We start from the raw sequence: 15,905 nt of genomic DNA, 5'->3' as shown, positions 1-15,905 counted from the left end.
TAAAGTAGTATCTCAAATCAATGCAGATTTTGCAGGCAAAAAGTACTCTTTCTTTAAAAAAGGTTTATTTAAAAACGAAAAATGTTAGCACTGCTGCTAATTGACGTTCCCGTTTTCTTACTTGGTTATTAGCAAAAAATAAGAAGCACCTTTCATAAGCGAGACCAAACAAATACCGGAATTCATAATTAAAATACCAGTATCGGTTTTAATCGGTCAGCTTTTCGCATCACTACTGTCGCCTGCCCATGTGGGCACTTGAAACGTTGTTGTTGTTCTCTCTTTACAACATCATACTGTAGTTGCAGAGAAAGTCCTTCATAACAACGTGTAGTTGTGTGTAATGCTATTAAACTTTTGACAGAAGAGAAAATGAGGAAGTGACATTCTCATTAGAAACTGTACTTGGCAGGGTTGCAGAACTAGTGCATTCGCTCAATAATGGGAATAAAGGAGGGGGGAAAACATGGCTACAAGAGCTTCTCGCGGCTTCGCTACTGAGAAAAGGCACAGAAGGAGAAGATGAAAATTTTATTTTTAGCAATACTGATGAGCAGGTGTACTGTCCCCAGTTTAAATATTACAAAAACTTGAAAATCGCATTTTTAAAAAAAAACACACTTATATTGGATTATACGTGAACATTAACCGCTCAGGCGATATGTAATTTTCTCTCATCATTATTATTATTATTATTATTATTATTATCATATAAAATTCTGTGCGTCATTTTCGAGTGCAAAGAATAAAAAAGATGCATTCTGACAACAATGCATCACATAGACGGAAGTGGAACCATCTTTTTTCATCTTTTATCCATTATCACTCTCTCTCTCTTGTCTTCGATGCCAGTAGTCGGACATTTTGACGAGTGCTGTTGAACGTAAGCATTATTGTACTTGTAATCAGATAATATATTATTTTCATGCTATTATTCACTTTTAATTGTAAGAGGTGAGCCCTATCTCATGTCCGCTTCCTTTGAATATCAGTAATTCAAGTTATTTTCAGCGCAACAATTGCAACCACTGCCGCCATTACGTGGCAATTTTAATTTATTAAATTAGCGGAAGCGAATTATTCGCCCGCTTCAATTATAATACACATTTTTTTCACAGCCGCCAGCCACTGCAACGGAAGACATAGCTTTATGATTTTTATTTTCAGTTTAACAGCCGAGATTCAGAGCCACGACTCAGACTGCAATGCATTAAGAAAGAAAATGGTAAGAAATTATTCTCTCGCGTCGTGTATGGGCAAGTGCAAATAATAATCAGAGATCTCATGTTTGAGCAGAAACATTTAGCCGAGGCAAGAACCTAAATAAGTTTAGTTAATTTTTCAACTTACATGTGACGTGTTACAAGATCAGTGGGTCTTACAATTATTAACGTGATTAATGATTTTGCTAAGGATTAAGTTTCATGGAACAAACCGTCTTACAAAATGCAATTTAATTCAAATCAGAGAAAAAATCAGAATTAAACTAATAACCAAATCAGCAATTAATTTTGAGAGATGCCCACCACGTAATAACGACATTCATATAAAAAGAAAGAGAGAAATATTTTACATTATCATAAATCACGCGAGACAGGTTAACAAGTTTAAATTGTCGCTGTCATAATAAGTGACGTTTTTCTCTACTCTACATTTTTGTAGATTTTTTGTTTTATGAGATATCCTTCTCACAGTGTGTGGTCGATCTTGTTTCTCTTCGATTTATCCTTTGTTTATGTGAATCTTTCCCATTCAGTACTCCAGTGAAAAACTATTGACTTTGAATGTCTATATTTGTCAAATTATTTACTGTACTGATACAACCTGTTAAAACAACATTGTCTGAAGACTCGATAACTGTAGGTGAGATTTGATACGAGCTACACGTTTGTGAATAGGCTTCAGCTGTCGGATATCACGTGGCGGCCCTTCCCAGCGGAGACCCCTCCACTACCATTGGCTCATACCCTACTGTGTCACCTGCACATCTAGAAGCCAAGTTATTTTGCGCGCCCTCTAGCACTATGATTCGTTGCCAGCCTGCTCAGGCGACACGGAAAGTGTTCTTCTTGGCGAAGTCAACGAGCCGACGAAGACGGCGCACTGTCTCTTAACGTGCGTACCTTGTACTGTTCCGTCCACTGAAACGTCTCTCAGTAATGTATCCATCTGCAGCAACGGACTGGAGGACCATTTTAGACCAAATAGCCATAGTAGTGTCAGGAAACTATGTTGATTAAAATTACTATTTCATTAACAGTTAAGGCTGCCAGTCTGAAATTAGACAGCCAGAAACTGCTTGCCTAATGGACACGTTAGTGACTCTCATATTCTCTCAACGGATGGTTGTATAAATTCACAGATTAATATTAATTAGTTAGCCACCAACTGCTTCCCGAAAAAATCTAACTGCTGTAAAATTTTCTGTTGGGTCTGTACATCATAATTCTGAGCCTCCAGCTGTGTAAAATGTTCCGGTCTCTGACGTGGGAACAGATTGCAGCACCACATACTAAACCGTATGTTACACAGTCTTGGAAAAATCTAATGATAATTCATTTGTCTTCACCCGACACTTTATTTTCAGATATTTCTTTAGCTGCTTTTCTGTAAGGGCACTAGTACTACTATTTGTCTTTAATGTGATATAGACAAGAAACTCTTCTAATCAGTACCGAATCGCCGGCCGGTGTGGCCTTGCGGTTCTAGGCGCTTCAGTCTGGAACCGCGTGACCGCTACGGTCGCAGGTTCGAATCCTGCCTCGGGCGTGGATGTGTGTAATATCCTTAGGTTAGTTAGGTTTAAGTAGTTCTAAGTTCTAGGGGACTGATGACCTCAGATGTTAAGTCCCATAGTGCTCAGAGCCATTTGAACCATTTTGAGTACCGAATCTTTGTATATCGCTAGTGGCAAACGCGGAAAAGCTTTTATCTGCGGTTTTGTTTCAGTCGTCAGAAACTGACACACATTAAACATCACTTGTACAATTCACAGCGAACAGTGCACATTAGAATTTCTACACAGCGTCCACAGAGTATGATTACTGCTGTGTAGTACAGAGCGTATTTTTCATGTCTAATATGAATTATAATAAGCTTATGCACGGTGTCACAGAAGGAATGGTAAATGCTTAAGGATTTGTCGGAAACGATCATCCAAAGCAAGAAAGACTAGTAAACATCGACTCTAGAATGCACGCGATGAGAGCTATGAACAAAAAAAATGGCTCTGAGCACTATGGGACTTAACAGCTATGGTCATCAGTCCCCTAGAACTTAGAACTACTTAAACCTAACTAACCTAAGGACAGCACACAACACCCAGCCATCACGAGGCAGAGAAAATCCCTGACCCCGCCGGGAATCGAACCCGGGAACCCGGGCGTGGGAAGCGAGAACGCTACCGCACGACCACGAGATGCGGGCAGCTATGAACACTTACACATCTTCGACACTATGAAGAATCTCTTCTACTGCAAACTCTTTCCTTTCCATATTTTGAGAGATAATGATATGGACGAAAACAAGAAAAAAATCCAGTAAACATGCGCTCTGAAGTGGACACCTTAAGAGCGATATTTACTAGAGAATACCTCCTCTCAAAATATGAAAAGCGAAGAGCTTACAGTAGAAGACATTTGTTTCATGTTATCGAATGCCTCCTACCAAAATATGGAAAACCAACACCTTACAGTAGAAGAGATTTGTTTCACGGTATGGAAGATGAAGTAATTTTCATAGCTCTTAAGGTATGCATTTTAGAGCTCATGGTTACTAGAATTTTTTTCTTTGTATGATCTTTCTTTCCAGATCCCTGAGTACTGACCATTCCTCCTGGAACATCTTGTATAGTTAATGGCGAATTTTAAAATTGTTACTTGTGTTTTGCTTGTAGTCCTCTTATGCAGAAAATCACACATATGTAACTTCTCTTACACAATTCACAGTGCACAATACACGTGCTAAACGGAAACGCACAGTAAACAAACTATCATAGATATTTTACGTATTGTCAATAGAGATGCCACATCTCGTCTATAGAGAATGCATGCTGTTCTATACAGCAGATGCTGTTTTTCATATGTTGACGGTATTAGTATTTGCTAATGTATTAGTTACAAGGGTACTTATTTCTACATATCACTGTTTTATTTGCTCATTTAAAGATACCATCAAAGCACATGAGGGAATTCACTGAGTCACTTTCCAGGTTTTAATATTTCTTGTTTATACTTTTTATCTCTCTCTCTCCCTCTCTCTCTCTCTCTCTCTCTCTCTCTCTCTATATATATATATATATATATATATATATATATATATATATATATATATAATTAGTGGTGGCATAGCAAAATTTTAGTTTGTAACAAATACACCAAACAAATATTTGCTAATAGTAATTAAACGTCAGAAAGTCCAAGGAAAGGCAAGGTTCATACTTTTGCCTATTTAGCCGGCCGCGGTGGCCGAGCGGTTCTAGGCGCTTCAGTCTGGAACCGCGCTGCTACTGCCGTCGCAGGTTCGAATCCTGCCTCGGGCATGGATGTGTGTGATGTTCTTAAGTTAGTTAGGTTTAATTAGTTCTAAGTCTAGGGGACTGATGACCTCAGATGTTAAGTCCCATAGTGCTTAGAGCCATTTTGCCTCTTTCAGATAATAATAATTTCAGTAAGTAAACCTCATATAACGGTAAACTTCTGAACGTAACAAAAGAGCGTGATTTAATCGCATGTTAAAACAAACTGATATCAAAAGTAGTAGCAGTAATGTATAATACGCCTGAAAACACAAAAAATGAGAAATAAAATGTATGCGAAAGAAAGGTAAAATGAGCTGCAGGCGCCTAAGGTGCTCACAGTTATACCAGTGCGGGGGCAGTCCCACCAGCATGCTGCAGCCGTCGAATGGGCAGTGAGTCAGGCAGTCCTTCATCTTACTGTATATTGGGAGCCGCCGGCTCGTGTTGATATACATGGGCTGTGGGAACGTCATCGTCGCCGGAAGCAGCTCAGACTGACGAGAAACGCTTGTGACAGGAACCACTATAGCGCATCTGGATATCTCCACTGGCCGACCCGGTTCTAGGCGCTTCAGTCTGGAACCGCGAGACCGCTCAGAGCCCTTTGAACCATTTTTGATATCTCCACAATCTACACTATTGTAGTAATTCTTTAATAAGGTCGAAGTAGGTACCTGAAGGAACTCACGGGGTTCACTAAGGCAGTTAACACGATAATTTTTCAGATCTGTGTAGATTTCAATGTGCGATGCATTTTTGTTCGTTATGCAAAATATTTACATCAAACTGAATACCGGACATGCTATGACCATTAGTGACAATGGCTCCACCATATAGTTTTGGAGTCTCCAACAGGCTTGGAAATCTGTTGAAGCAAGATAGATCACGTGACTAAAACCACAATTATTAAATTTAGAGAGTGTGTCAGCTGCCATTTATTAAATTTAGAGAGTGTGTCAGCTGCAGTAAGGTAGATGTGGCAAGGTATAAAGCGGCGAAACAGTTAGAAATTTTATCGAGCGTTACAAAAATAGTAACAAGCTGGCGTATGGCGAGTACTTCGGCACCACTGTGACTACAGTTCATTCGTATTCAAAGATTTTTATCTTTTCAGATAAACTATTTGTAACCAAGACAGCGAGTTGTGTAGTTTATTTAGTTAGCAAGATCACCGAAGCTTAAAGCGAACACACTTCAGTTTCTTTTTTTAGTATGGAACTTCACTGAATTGAGCATTTCTGTTTGTTTCAGGAGTGTCCCACTGGCATGGTCGATGAGGAGTCCTTCAAGAACATTTTCTCTCAGTTCTTCCCGCAAGGAGGTGAGTCCACTACCAACACCAGCTACATCGCCGAAAAATGAACGATAGATAAGAAATATGTCACGGTATGACATATTTCACAAGACTTCATGATGTTCAAAATGCGGAATTCTTATATCCCTTTAAAAAGCTGTTACGGAATTATTTGTAGTTGGCAATCTGTTGTTGAAAACTGTAAAGTGAACATTGTGATTTTCAAGCGCTCTTCGACGTAATTAATCATTGTATAGGGCCAACATTCTTCAGCCTTCCGTGCTTCATGCTTCAGAAGGTGATATCAGTCGCTCTGAGAACTGCACTGATTTCATTAGTGAATTACAAATTTCTGCATTTCATGCAATTTTAGCACCTTACTCAGTTTCAAAGTGAAGAGAATCTCGTAGAATGGTAAAATTCTGGATCTAACAAAGGAGATTCTTTTACTAGTACACCGTAATTAAAGCTACTCCAATCGATTCGTTTTATACAACCCACACTACTTGTGTATCACGAACTGTATCCAGACAGGCGACAAGCCGGCCGAAGTGGCCGTGCGGTTAAAGGCGCTGCAGTCTGGAACCGCAAGACCGCTACGGTCGCAGGTTCGAATCCTGCCTCGGGCATGGATGTTTGTGATGTCCTTAGGTTAGTTAGGTTTAACTAGTTCTAAGTTCTAGGGGACTAATGACCTCAGCAGTTGAGTCCCATAGTGCTCAGAGCCATTTGAACCAGACAGGCGACAGCGTCTCAGAGCTTTGGACGACTGTTAGCAAACGACATGTACTGTAAAAAATACAAGTGAAGATTGGCAAAGAGTTATACAGTATTTTTGGACCAAGATACAACCTTACTTTCACTTTGTTATCGAGGGTTCTCCATTCGTTCTTTGTGTAATTAGCGGTGTAAGCATACAGATTTTGGATGTGTCTATTAGTTTATTCCGTTTATAGTACTTAATGGTTCTACACTAGCCATTTTGATATGTCCATTAATTTCCTAGTTTCCAATGGTGAAAACACTTTATAAGTCAACATTTGTGAACCATTTGCAATAGATTAAGTGCTATAAAAGGGATAAATTTACAGAGTCATCAAAAACCTGTGTGACTACACTGCTAATTACGCAAAGAAAGATTGGAGACATTTTTTGGCGGAAGTATGGTATGTCTTGGTTCAAAAATACTGTGTAACTCGTGGTCAATTCTCAGTTGTATGTTTTACACTGTGAATCCGTATGCTAACAGTCACCCAAAGCTCTGAGAGGGTACTTATGTAGATTATCGGGCTGTCGCTTGTCTCGATACTTTCCTGATACAGACGTATGTATGTATTAAACCTGGGACCTAGAAACGATGAAGAGGCATCGTCCCGCCGTAGCCCTCAATGGTTCACTACCCAACAACAGGCCACAACAGTCCACCCACCCTACCGCCGCTCCACACCGAACCCAGGGTTAAGGTGCGATTCGCCACCCAGTGGACTCCCCGGGTACGTCTCATACCAGACGAGTGTAACCTCAAATGTTTGCGTGGTAGAATAATTATGGTGTACGCGTACGTGGAAACGATGTTTGCGCAGCAATCACTGACACCGTCCAACTGAGGCGGGAAAAGGGGAACCAGCCCGCATTCGCCGATGTAGATGGAGAACCGAATTAAAAACATCCACAGGCTGGCCGGCACACTGGACCTCGACATAGCGCAGGGTGCACAAAACGAATCCGTAGGGACAGCTGAAACACCCCGTACAAAAAAAAGCAAATTGGTATCTTGAACGTAGATTTTTTTTCCTATCTTCTGACAGGATTGATGTGGCCCACCACGAATTCCTCTGCTGTGTCAATCTCTTCATATCGGAGTAGCACTTGCAAATATACGTCTTCAGTTATTTGCTGGATGTATTCCGATCTCTGTCGTCGTCTACAGTTGTCACCTTCTACAGCTCCTTCTAGTACCGTGGAAGTTATTCCCTGATGTCTTGATAGATGTCTTGCCATCCTGCCCCTTCTTCATTGATTCTGTGGAGAACTTCCTCATTTCTCACCTTATCAACCCATCTAATTTTCAACATTCTACCGTAGTACCACATCTCACACGCTTCGATACTCTCCTTTTCCGGTTTTCCCACCATCAATGTTTCACTGCCATACAATACTGGGTTCCAAATGTACATTCTAAGAAATATCGTCCTCAAATTAGGGCCTATATTTGATACTAGTAGACTTCTCTTGACCAGGAATGGCTTTTTGTCAGTGCTAGTCTGCTTCTATGTCCTCTTTGCTCCGTCCGTCATGGGTTATTTTGCTGCCTCGGTAGCAGAATTTCTTAACTTCGTATACATAGTGATCCCAAATTCTGGCGTTGTTCCTCGCTGTTGTCATTTCTGCTACTTCTCATTACTTTTATCTTTCTTCGATTTACTCTCATTCAGTATTCTGTACTCATTAGACTGTTCATGACATTCAACACATTCTGTAATTCTTCATCATTTTCACTAAGGATACCAATATTATCAGCGAGTCTTATCGTTGATGTTCTTTCACCCTGAATTTGAAATCACTCTTGAACCTTTCTTTTATTTACGTTATTGCTTCCTCGATGTACAGATTGAATAGTAGGGGTGAAAGACAACATTCCTGTCTTACACTCTCTTCAATCCGAGCACTTCGTTGTTGGTGTGTCACTCTTATTGTTCCCTCTTGGTTCACGTACATATTGCACCCGTCTTCCCCTATAGCTTACCTAATTTGTTTCTCAGAATTTCGAACAACTTGCATCATTTTCCATTGTCGAACACTTTTTCCAGTTCGACAAATCGTACGAACGTGTCTTGATTCAACCGCAACGTCAGAACTGGCTTTTGGAGCCTTTATCTTTCCTAAAACCAAAGTGATCATCCACCACATCCTCAGTTTTCTTTTCCATTCTATTGTGTATTATTTTTGTGAGCAGTTTGGATGCACGAGCTGTTAAGCTGATTGTGCGATAATTCCTGCACTTGTTGGCTCCTGCAATCTTCGAAATTGTGTAAATTATGTTTTTCCGAAAGTCAGATGGTATATCGCCAGACTCATACGTTCTACACACCAACGTGAACAGTCGTTTTGTTACCGCTTCCACCAATGATTTTAGAAATTGTAATGGAATATTAGCTGTCCCTTATACCTTATTTGATATTAAGTCGCCCAAAGCTCTTTTAAATTCTGATTCTAATATTGGATCCCCTATCTCTTCTGTATCGACTCTTGTTTCTCCTTCTATCACGTCATTAGACTTTTCCTCTCCCTGATATCGGCTTTTAATGCACTCTTTCCAACTATTGGCTCTCTCCTCTGAATTCAACGGTCGAATTTCCGTTGCAGACTAAATGTTACAGCCCTGGCTTTCAGTTTCATCAAAGGTTGTTTTAACTTTTCTGTACTCTGCGCCAGTCGTTACGACTATCATTTCTATTTCGATTTCTTTCGCATTTTTCAAGCAGCCACTTCGCCTTACCTTCCCTGCATTTCCTATTCATTTCATTCCTAATAGACTTGTACTTTTGTATTCCTGAATTTCCCTGAGCGTTGCTGTGTTTCCTTCTTTTATCGATCAGCTGCCGGCCTTCTGACCGAGAGGTTCTAGGCGCTTCAGTCCGGAACCGCGCTGCTGTTACGGTCGCAGGTTCGAATCCTGCCTCGGGCATGGATGTGTTTAATGTCCTTAGGTTTGTTAGGTTTAACTATTTCTAAGTCTAGGGGACTGATGACCTCAGATGTTAAGTCCCATAGTGCTTAGAGCCATTTGAACCATCGATCTGTTATCCATGGTTTCTTGGCAGTACTTCTTTATTCCTTAGTACTTTCGTATCCCACTTCTTCGCGCGTTGATTCTTCTTGGCCAGTCTCTTAAACTTCAGCCTACTCCTCATCACTACTAAACTGTGATTTGAATCTTTATGTGCTCCCAGCTACATATTACAATATATTATCTGATTTCTTAATCTCTGCCTGACTATGATGTAATATAACTGAAATCTTCCCGAATCTCCTGGCCAATTCCAAGTATATATCCAACTTTTGTGGTTCTTGAACACAGTATTCGCTATTATTTGCTAAAATTTATTGCCAAACTCAGGTTTTCTCCTCACTCATTCACATTGCCAAAAGCGTATTCTCCCATAGCCTTTTCTTCTACTCCTTTCGTCTGCAGCTTGTAACCTCCACACATAATTCTTTCTCATTTGTAACCTCCCTACAAAATATAATAAATAATATGAATAATGATTCTAATTTAGTGTAACCTCAAAACAAAATTCTTTCACAGTGTAACCTTCCCACAAAATTCTTTCTGATTTAATCTAAGCTCAAAATTCATTCACATTTAGCGTAACCTCAAAACAGAAAAATTCCTAAACCTCTCAGTAGTAAAAATTATAATTATGTCGTTCACATTCAGTGTAACGTCCCAATAAAAAATTCAGTAACCTGGTAATAAAACAATGTAACCAACCTCTCAATTAAATTGTCGCTTACTTATGACTTTTCAATAATTCACTGTGAATTTAACCTGGTAAATTTTGGACGACAGCAGTGCTGCGTCATGGCCCTGGAAGATCATCCTGAATAAAAAAAGGAAAAATACTTACCTCAAAGAAGTCGCCGGATATATCTGCTCTTACAATAAATTTTTCCGGCACAACTCTGTGCAATGCTGGCCGGTATATCTGTCATTTATGAAAGGAAGCAACTGATTTTTCTATTGCAATAATCGCGATGATCATGGATGGGAGAAATTAGTAAATTCTTTAAATTGAAATGAATGGTTGTTAAAGTTACTTTTTATGAGAAATATTATTATGAGATTTTTAAAAGATTTACATGGGACTTGAGATAACATTACTACATATGCGCGAGGCTGCTTTTTACCTTATACAATAATACTCAGGCTCCGACATCGCTGCGCCGCGACTGGGCCAGCCAACACGATACACCAGACCAGACCAGAGCAGACTCCAGACTAGCAACAACTTACTGCTACAGCTACACAGTTCCTACTGCAGTCAACACTGCTCTCTGGTCAGAGATTCTCTTATACCTTGCATATCGCAGGCAGCGCATGAGCAATACATCGAAATTACATCTGCTCGGACCTCTTACATAACCCTCCACTTGGGGGGCAAACATTTGGCAGCGATGGTGAGTCAATTGGACTTGCCATGAGCAACAAATTTTCTAAAATCTACTTAATTAACTAAGTTTACAGTCACAGAGTATATACATATATATAAGTGCAGAACATGAAATGAAATAGAGTGCACATGCACTGAGTACAGAACATATCAAGCAATGACAAAATGTATACGCAATGAGTATAAAACATATTAACAAGTGACATAAAGTGCACACGCACTGTATGTATAAGAAATGACAAAATGTATACACAATGAGTATAAAACATATTAACAAATGACATAAAGTGCACACGCACTGTATATATAAGAAATGACAAAATGTATACGCAATGAGTATAAAACATATTAACAAATGACATAAAGTGCACACGCACTGTATATATTTTTTACCATTTTACAAGTACTAGGAAAGGAAAGGGAAGGATTGCATCATGGTTGTAGCACAGTAGGTTGCACGTAGCTGCACTGAAAGTCCATATCTTTCTACAGAAGCGCAACACCAAGTGAGACAATCTGAAGTTCTCTTCCCTGAAGTATAATCAGTGTAGCCAAGACACTGAAATGTCGTATTAATATTCAATGTTATCATTTTGGTAGTACATTAGGTACCATAATAACATCTCCATCGTTCAAGGTGGTGGACAGCATGATGTGTCAACACCACATTCTTGTAAGGTACACCAACGTAGAATTAGTGCAAAAACCAAATATAGTGCTCCATGATCATGAGGATAGACAGGACAAACGGATATTGCAGTAATTTCTGGTAATTAGGTCAGAAGGTGAAGGACATTAAGTCTTATGCTAGTCATCATAGAGAATTACACTAGTCTATCAACCGATTTCAGTAATTGTTGGCACTCATCGCCTAGTTACTAAACATTTCTGTACTATGTATGGAGTATTACAGAACATTATTCATAAGTCATCTGATTACACTAAATATCGGCACTCATTGGCCAGTTACAAACCATTTTTATGCATTATTCAGAAGTGATCATTCAAAGCAAGAGTTAATTAATGGCATACCATTTACATAATTCATCTAGTTATAGTAATCATTGGCACTCATTGGCCAGTTACAAACCATTTTTATGCATTATTCAGAAGTCATCATTCAAAACAGGAGTTAATGAGTGTAGCATCAAGCTACTGGTATTCATATATAATAGCATGTAAGTGACATAAGACAAATTTAAAATACTCAGGCTCCGACATCGCTGCACCGCGACCGGGCCAGCCAACACGATACACCAGACCAGACCAGAGCAGACTCCAGACTAGCAACAACTTACTGCTACAGCAACACAGTTCCTACTGCAGTCAACACTGCTCTCTGGTCAGAGATTCTCTTATACCTTGCATATCGCAGGCAGCGCATGAGCAATACATCAAAATTACATCTGCTCTCGATTCTGATGAGAACAACCGTATCACTGAATGGTTCACAGTAAATCACTCTCTGCCATTCCTTTTTTTTTTTTTTTTTTTTTTTGAGTCTTCTGATTGGTTTGATGCCGCCCGCCATGAATTCGTCTCCTGCGCCAACCTCTTCACTCAGAGTAGCAGTGGCAACCTACATCCTCAATTATTTGCTGGATGTATTTCAATCTGTCTTCCTCTACAGTTTTTGCTCGCTACGGCTCCATGTACCATGGAAGTCATTTCCTCATGTCTTAACAGATGTCCTATCATCCTGTCCCTTCTCCTTATCAGTGTTTTCCATACATCCCTTTCCTCTCAAATTCTGCACAGAACCTCCTCATTCCTTAGCTTTCAGCATTCTTCTGTAGCACCACGTCTCAGATGCTTCGGTTCTCTTCTGTTCCGGTTTTCCCACAGTCCATGTTTCACTACACATACAATACTGTGTTGCAGACGTACATTTTCAGAAATTTCTTTCTCCAATTAAGGCCTAGATTTGATACTAGTAGACTCCTCTTGGCCAGGAATGCCTTTTTGCCAGTGCTAATCTGTTTTTCATGTCCTCCTTGCTCAGTACGTCTTTGGTTATTTTACTGCCTAGGTAGCAGAATTCCCTGACTTCTTCTACTTCATGACCATCAATCCAGATGTTAAGCTTCTTGCTGTTCTAATTTCTGCTACTTCTCATTCCTTTCGTCTTTCTTCGATTTAATCTCAATCTATACTCTGTACTCATCAGACTGTTCATTCCATTCAGCAGATCATGTAATTCTTCTTCACGTTCACTCAGGATAGCAATGGCATCAGCGAATCGTGTCACTGACATCCTTTCAAAGACTGCATCCCTGTCTTACACCCTTTTTAATCCAAGCACTTCCTTCTTGGTCGTCCATTCTTATTATTTCCTCTTGGCTCTTGTACATATTGTATGTTATCTGTCTCTTCCTATAGCTTATCCCTATTTTTCTCAGAATTTCGAACATCTTGCACCATTTAACATTGTCGAATGTTTTTTTCCAGATCGACAAATCGGATTTACCAGTCTTGCTGTTTCTTTAGTCTTGGTTCCATTATCAATCGCAATGTCAGAATGGCCTCTCTGGTGGATTTATTCTTCTGTATATAGTTCTTGTCAGTAACTCTGATGCATGAGCCCTCCAAAGCTCTCTTGAATTCTGATTCTAATACTGGATCCCCTATCTCGTCTCTATCGACTTCTGTCCCTTGAAGATATCACATCAGACAAATTTTCTCCTTCACTGAGGCCTTCAGGCTACTCTTTCCGGCTATCCGCTCTCTCCTCTGCATTTAACAGCGGAATTCCCGTTGCAATCTTAGTGTTACCACCCTTCCTTTTAATTTCACCGAAAGTTGTCTCGACTTTCTTATACGCTGGTTCAATCCTTCCCACAGTCACAGCTTTTCGATTTCTTCATATTCTTCATGCAGCCATTTCGTCTTAGCTTCCTTGCATTTCCTGTTTATTTCATTACTCAGTGACTTGTATTTCCGTATTCCTCAATTTCCCTGAACATTTTTGTACTTCCTTCTTTTAACGATCAACTGAAATATATCTCCTGTTATCAATGGTATTCTGGCCGTTACCTTCTTTGTACCAACGATTTTCTTTCCAGCTTATGTGATTGCCCTTTTTAGACATGTCCATTACTATTCTACTGAACAGCCTACTGCGTACTTCTTCATTCCTTGACACTTTCGTATCCCACTTCTTTCCGCGTTGATTCTTCTTGGCTAGTCTCTTAACCTTCTTCTACTTCTCATCACTACTAAATTGTGATCTGATTCTATATTTGCTTCTTGGTACGCCTTGCAATCCAGTGTTTGATTTCGGAATCTCTGTCTGATCATGATGTAATCTAACTGAAATATTGCAGTATCACCCGGCCTTTTCCGAGTATACCTCCTCCTCTTGTAATTCTTGAACAGGGTATTTGCTATGACTAGCTGAAATTTATAACATAACTCAATTAGTTTTTCTCCTCTCTCATTCCTTGTCCCAAGCCAATATTCTTCTGTAACTTTTTCTTCTACTCCTTCCCCTACAACTGCATTCCAGTCCCCCATGACTATTAGATTTTCATCCCTTTTACGGACTGTATACCATTTCAGTATCGTCACATAGTCTCTCTATCTCTTCATTTTCCGACGTCGGCACGTACACCTGAACTATCGTTGTCAATGTTGGCTTGCTGTCGATTCTGATAAGAACAACTCGATCACTGAATTGTTCAAGTAACACGCTCTTTGCCCTACCTATTCATAACGAATCCTACTCCAGCTATACCATTTTCTGCTGCTGTTGATATTACCCTATTACACTCATCCGACCAGAAATCCTTATCTTCTTTCCATTTCACTTCACTGTCCACTTCTATATCTAGATTCAGACTTCGCATTTCCCTTTTTATATTTTGTAGCTTTCCTACCACGTTCAAGCTTCTGAGATTCCACGCCCCGACTCGCAGAACGTTATCCTTTCGTTGATTATTCATTCTTTCTGTTATGGTCACCTCCCCGTTGGCAATCACCTCATGGAGATCTGAGTGGAGGACTAGCCCGGAATCTTTTGCCAGTGGAGAGATCATGACACTTTTTCAACTACAGACCGAATACCCTGTGGATACACGTTGTGTGTCTTTAATGCAGTGGTTTCCGTTGCCTTCTGCATCCTTATGCTGTTGATCATTGCTGATTCTTCCGCGTTTAGGGGCAGTTTCCCATCCTCTCTCCACTCCTCCGCTCTAATCGATAAGGCGATTGGCAGAATGAGGAGTGATTCCTTATGCTGAAGTCTTCTGCCGTCACTGCTAATGATTTTTATTCAGAATTTAAGAGGTGTCGGGGTCCTAACCCGGGGCCGAGAACGGTTTGGTTACTAATCAAGGAAGTTACCCCTTTTCCCCCCAAAGGAACCTTCCTGGCATCAAAAGGAGTGGTGGGGGCAAAGTGAGCAAGGGTTGCAACCCGAGGCCTGGCCACCATGTCAATACATAGCAAGCTCTGGACCACTGGTACATTGCAAATGTAATTAAAAAACGTAAATAAATATCCCTTAGGTACAACATAAATATAGGTCAAACGATGTAGTTGCCCAAAATGACGGATTTGTTAAGGAACAAAGGTAACATTGTGCATTACTATACTTATTTCGCATCGTGCTAGGTGTGCCTATAAGGGCTAAAAAGACGTAAATAGTCACAATCACTCGATTAGGTACGGTGTGAATGTTTTATTGCCGAAGTTCAACTTCGCATGTAAGTCATCCAGGTCTGACTCTGTCGTGCAGTAGTAGTGATGTATCTTAATGGCACTTATGTCGTAAAGCGATCGCAAGGATGCGCCATTGTGTGCTAGGCACCAATAAGTGGCTGTTGCTGTATTATGGGCTATAGTACAGCAAGGATGAACAGGTTTTATGACTCCCCATATAGTTACGTCACATGCATCTACAGCAAACAGACATGACAGG

General features: G+C 40.1%; 1 protein-coding gene across 1 annotated transcript in view; it reads left to right on the top strand.

The window, feature by feature from the left end:
- Positions 1–15,905, top strand: part of LOC124613436 (Kv channel-interacting protein 4-like) — a 504,767-nt gene that overhangs the window by 65,190 nt on the left and 423,672 nt on the right. The window contains exon 3 of the mRNA XM_047142138.1: positions 5,771–5,840. Within this exon, the coding sequence (XP_046998094.1) occupies positions 5,771–5,840 (70 nt within the window). The remainder of the gene's footprint in view (positions 1–5,770; positions 5,841–15,905) is intronic.

Source organism: Schistocerca americana, chromosome 4 (genome assembly GCF_021461395.2).
Source record: "Schistocerca americana isolate TAMUIC-IGC-003095 chromosome 4, iqSchAmer2.1, whole genome shotgun sequence".
Lineage (NCBI taxonomy): Eukaryota > Metazoa > Arthropoda > Insecta > Orthoptera > Acrididae > Schistocerca > Schistocerca americana.
This window is presented reverse-complemented; position numbering and strand designations above follow the sequence as displayed.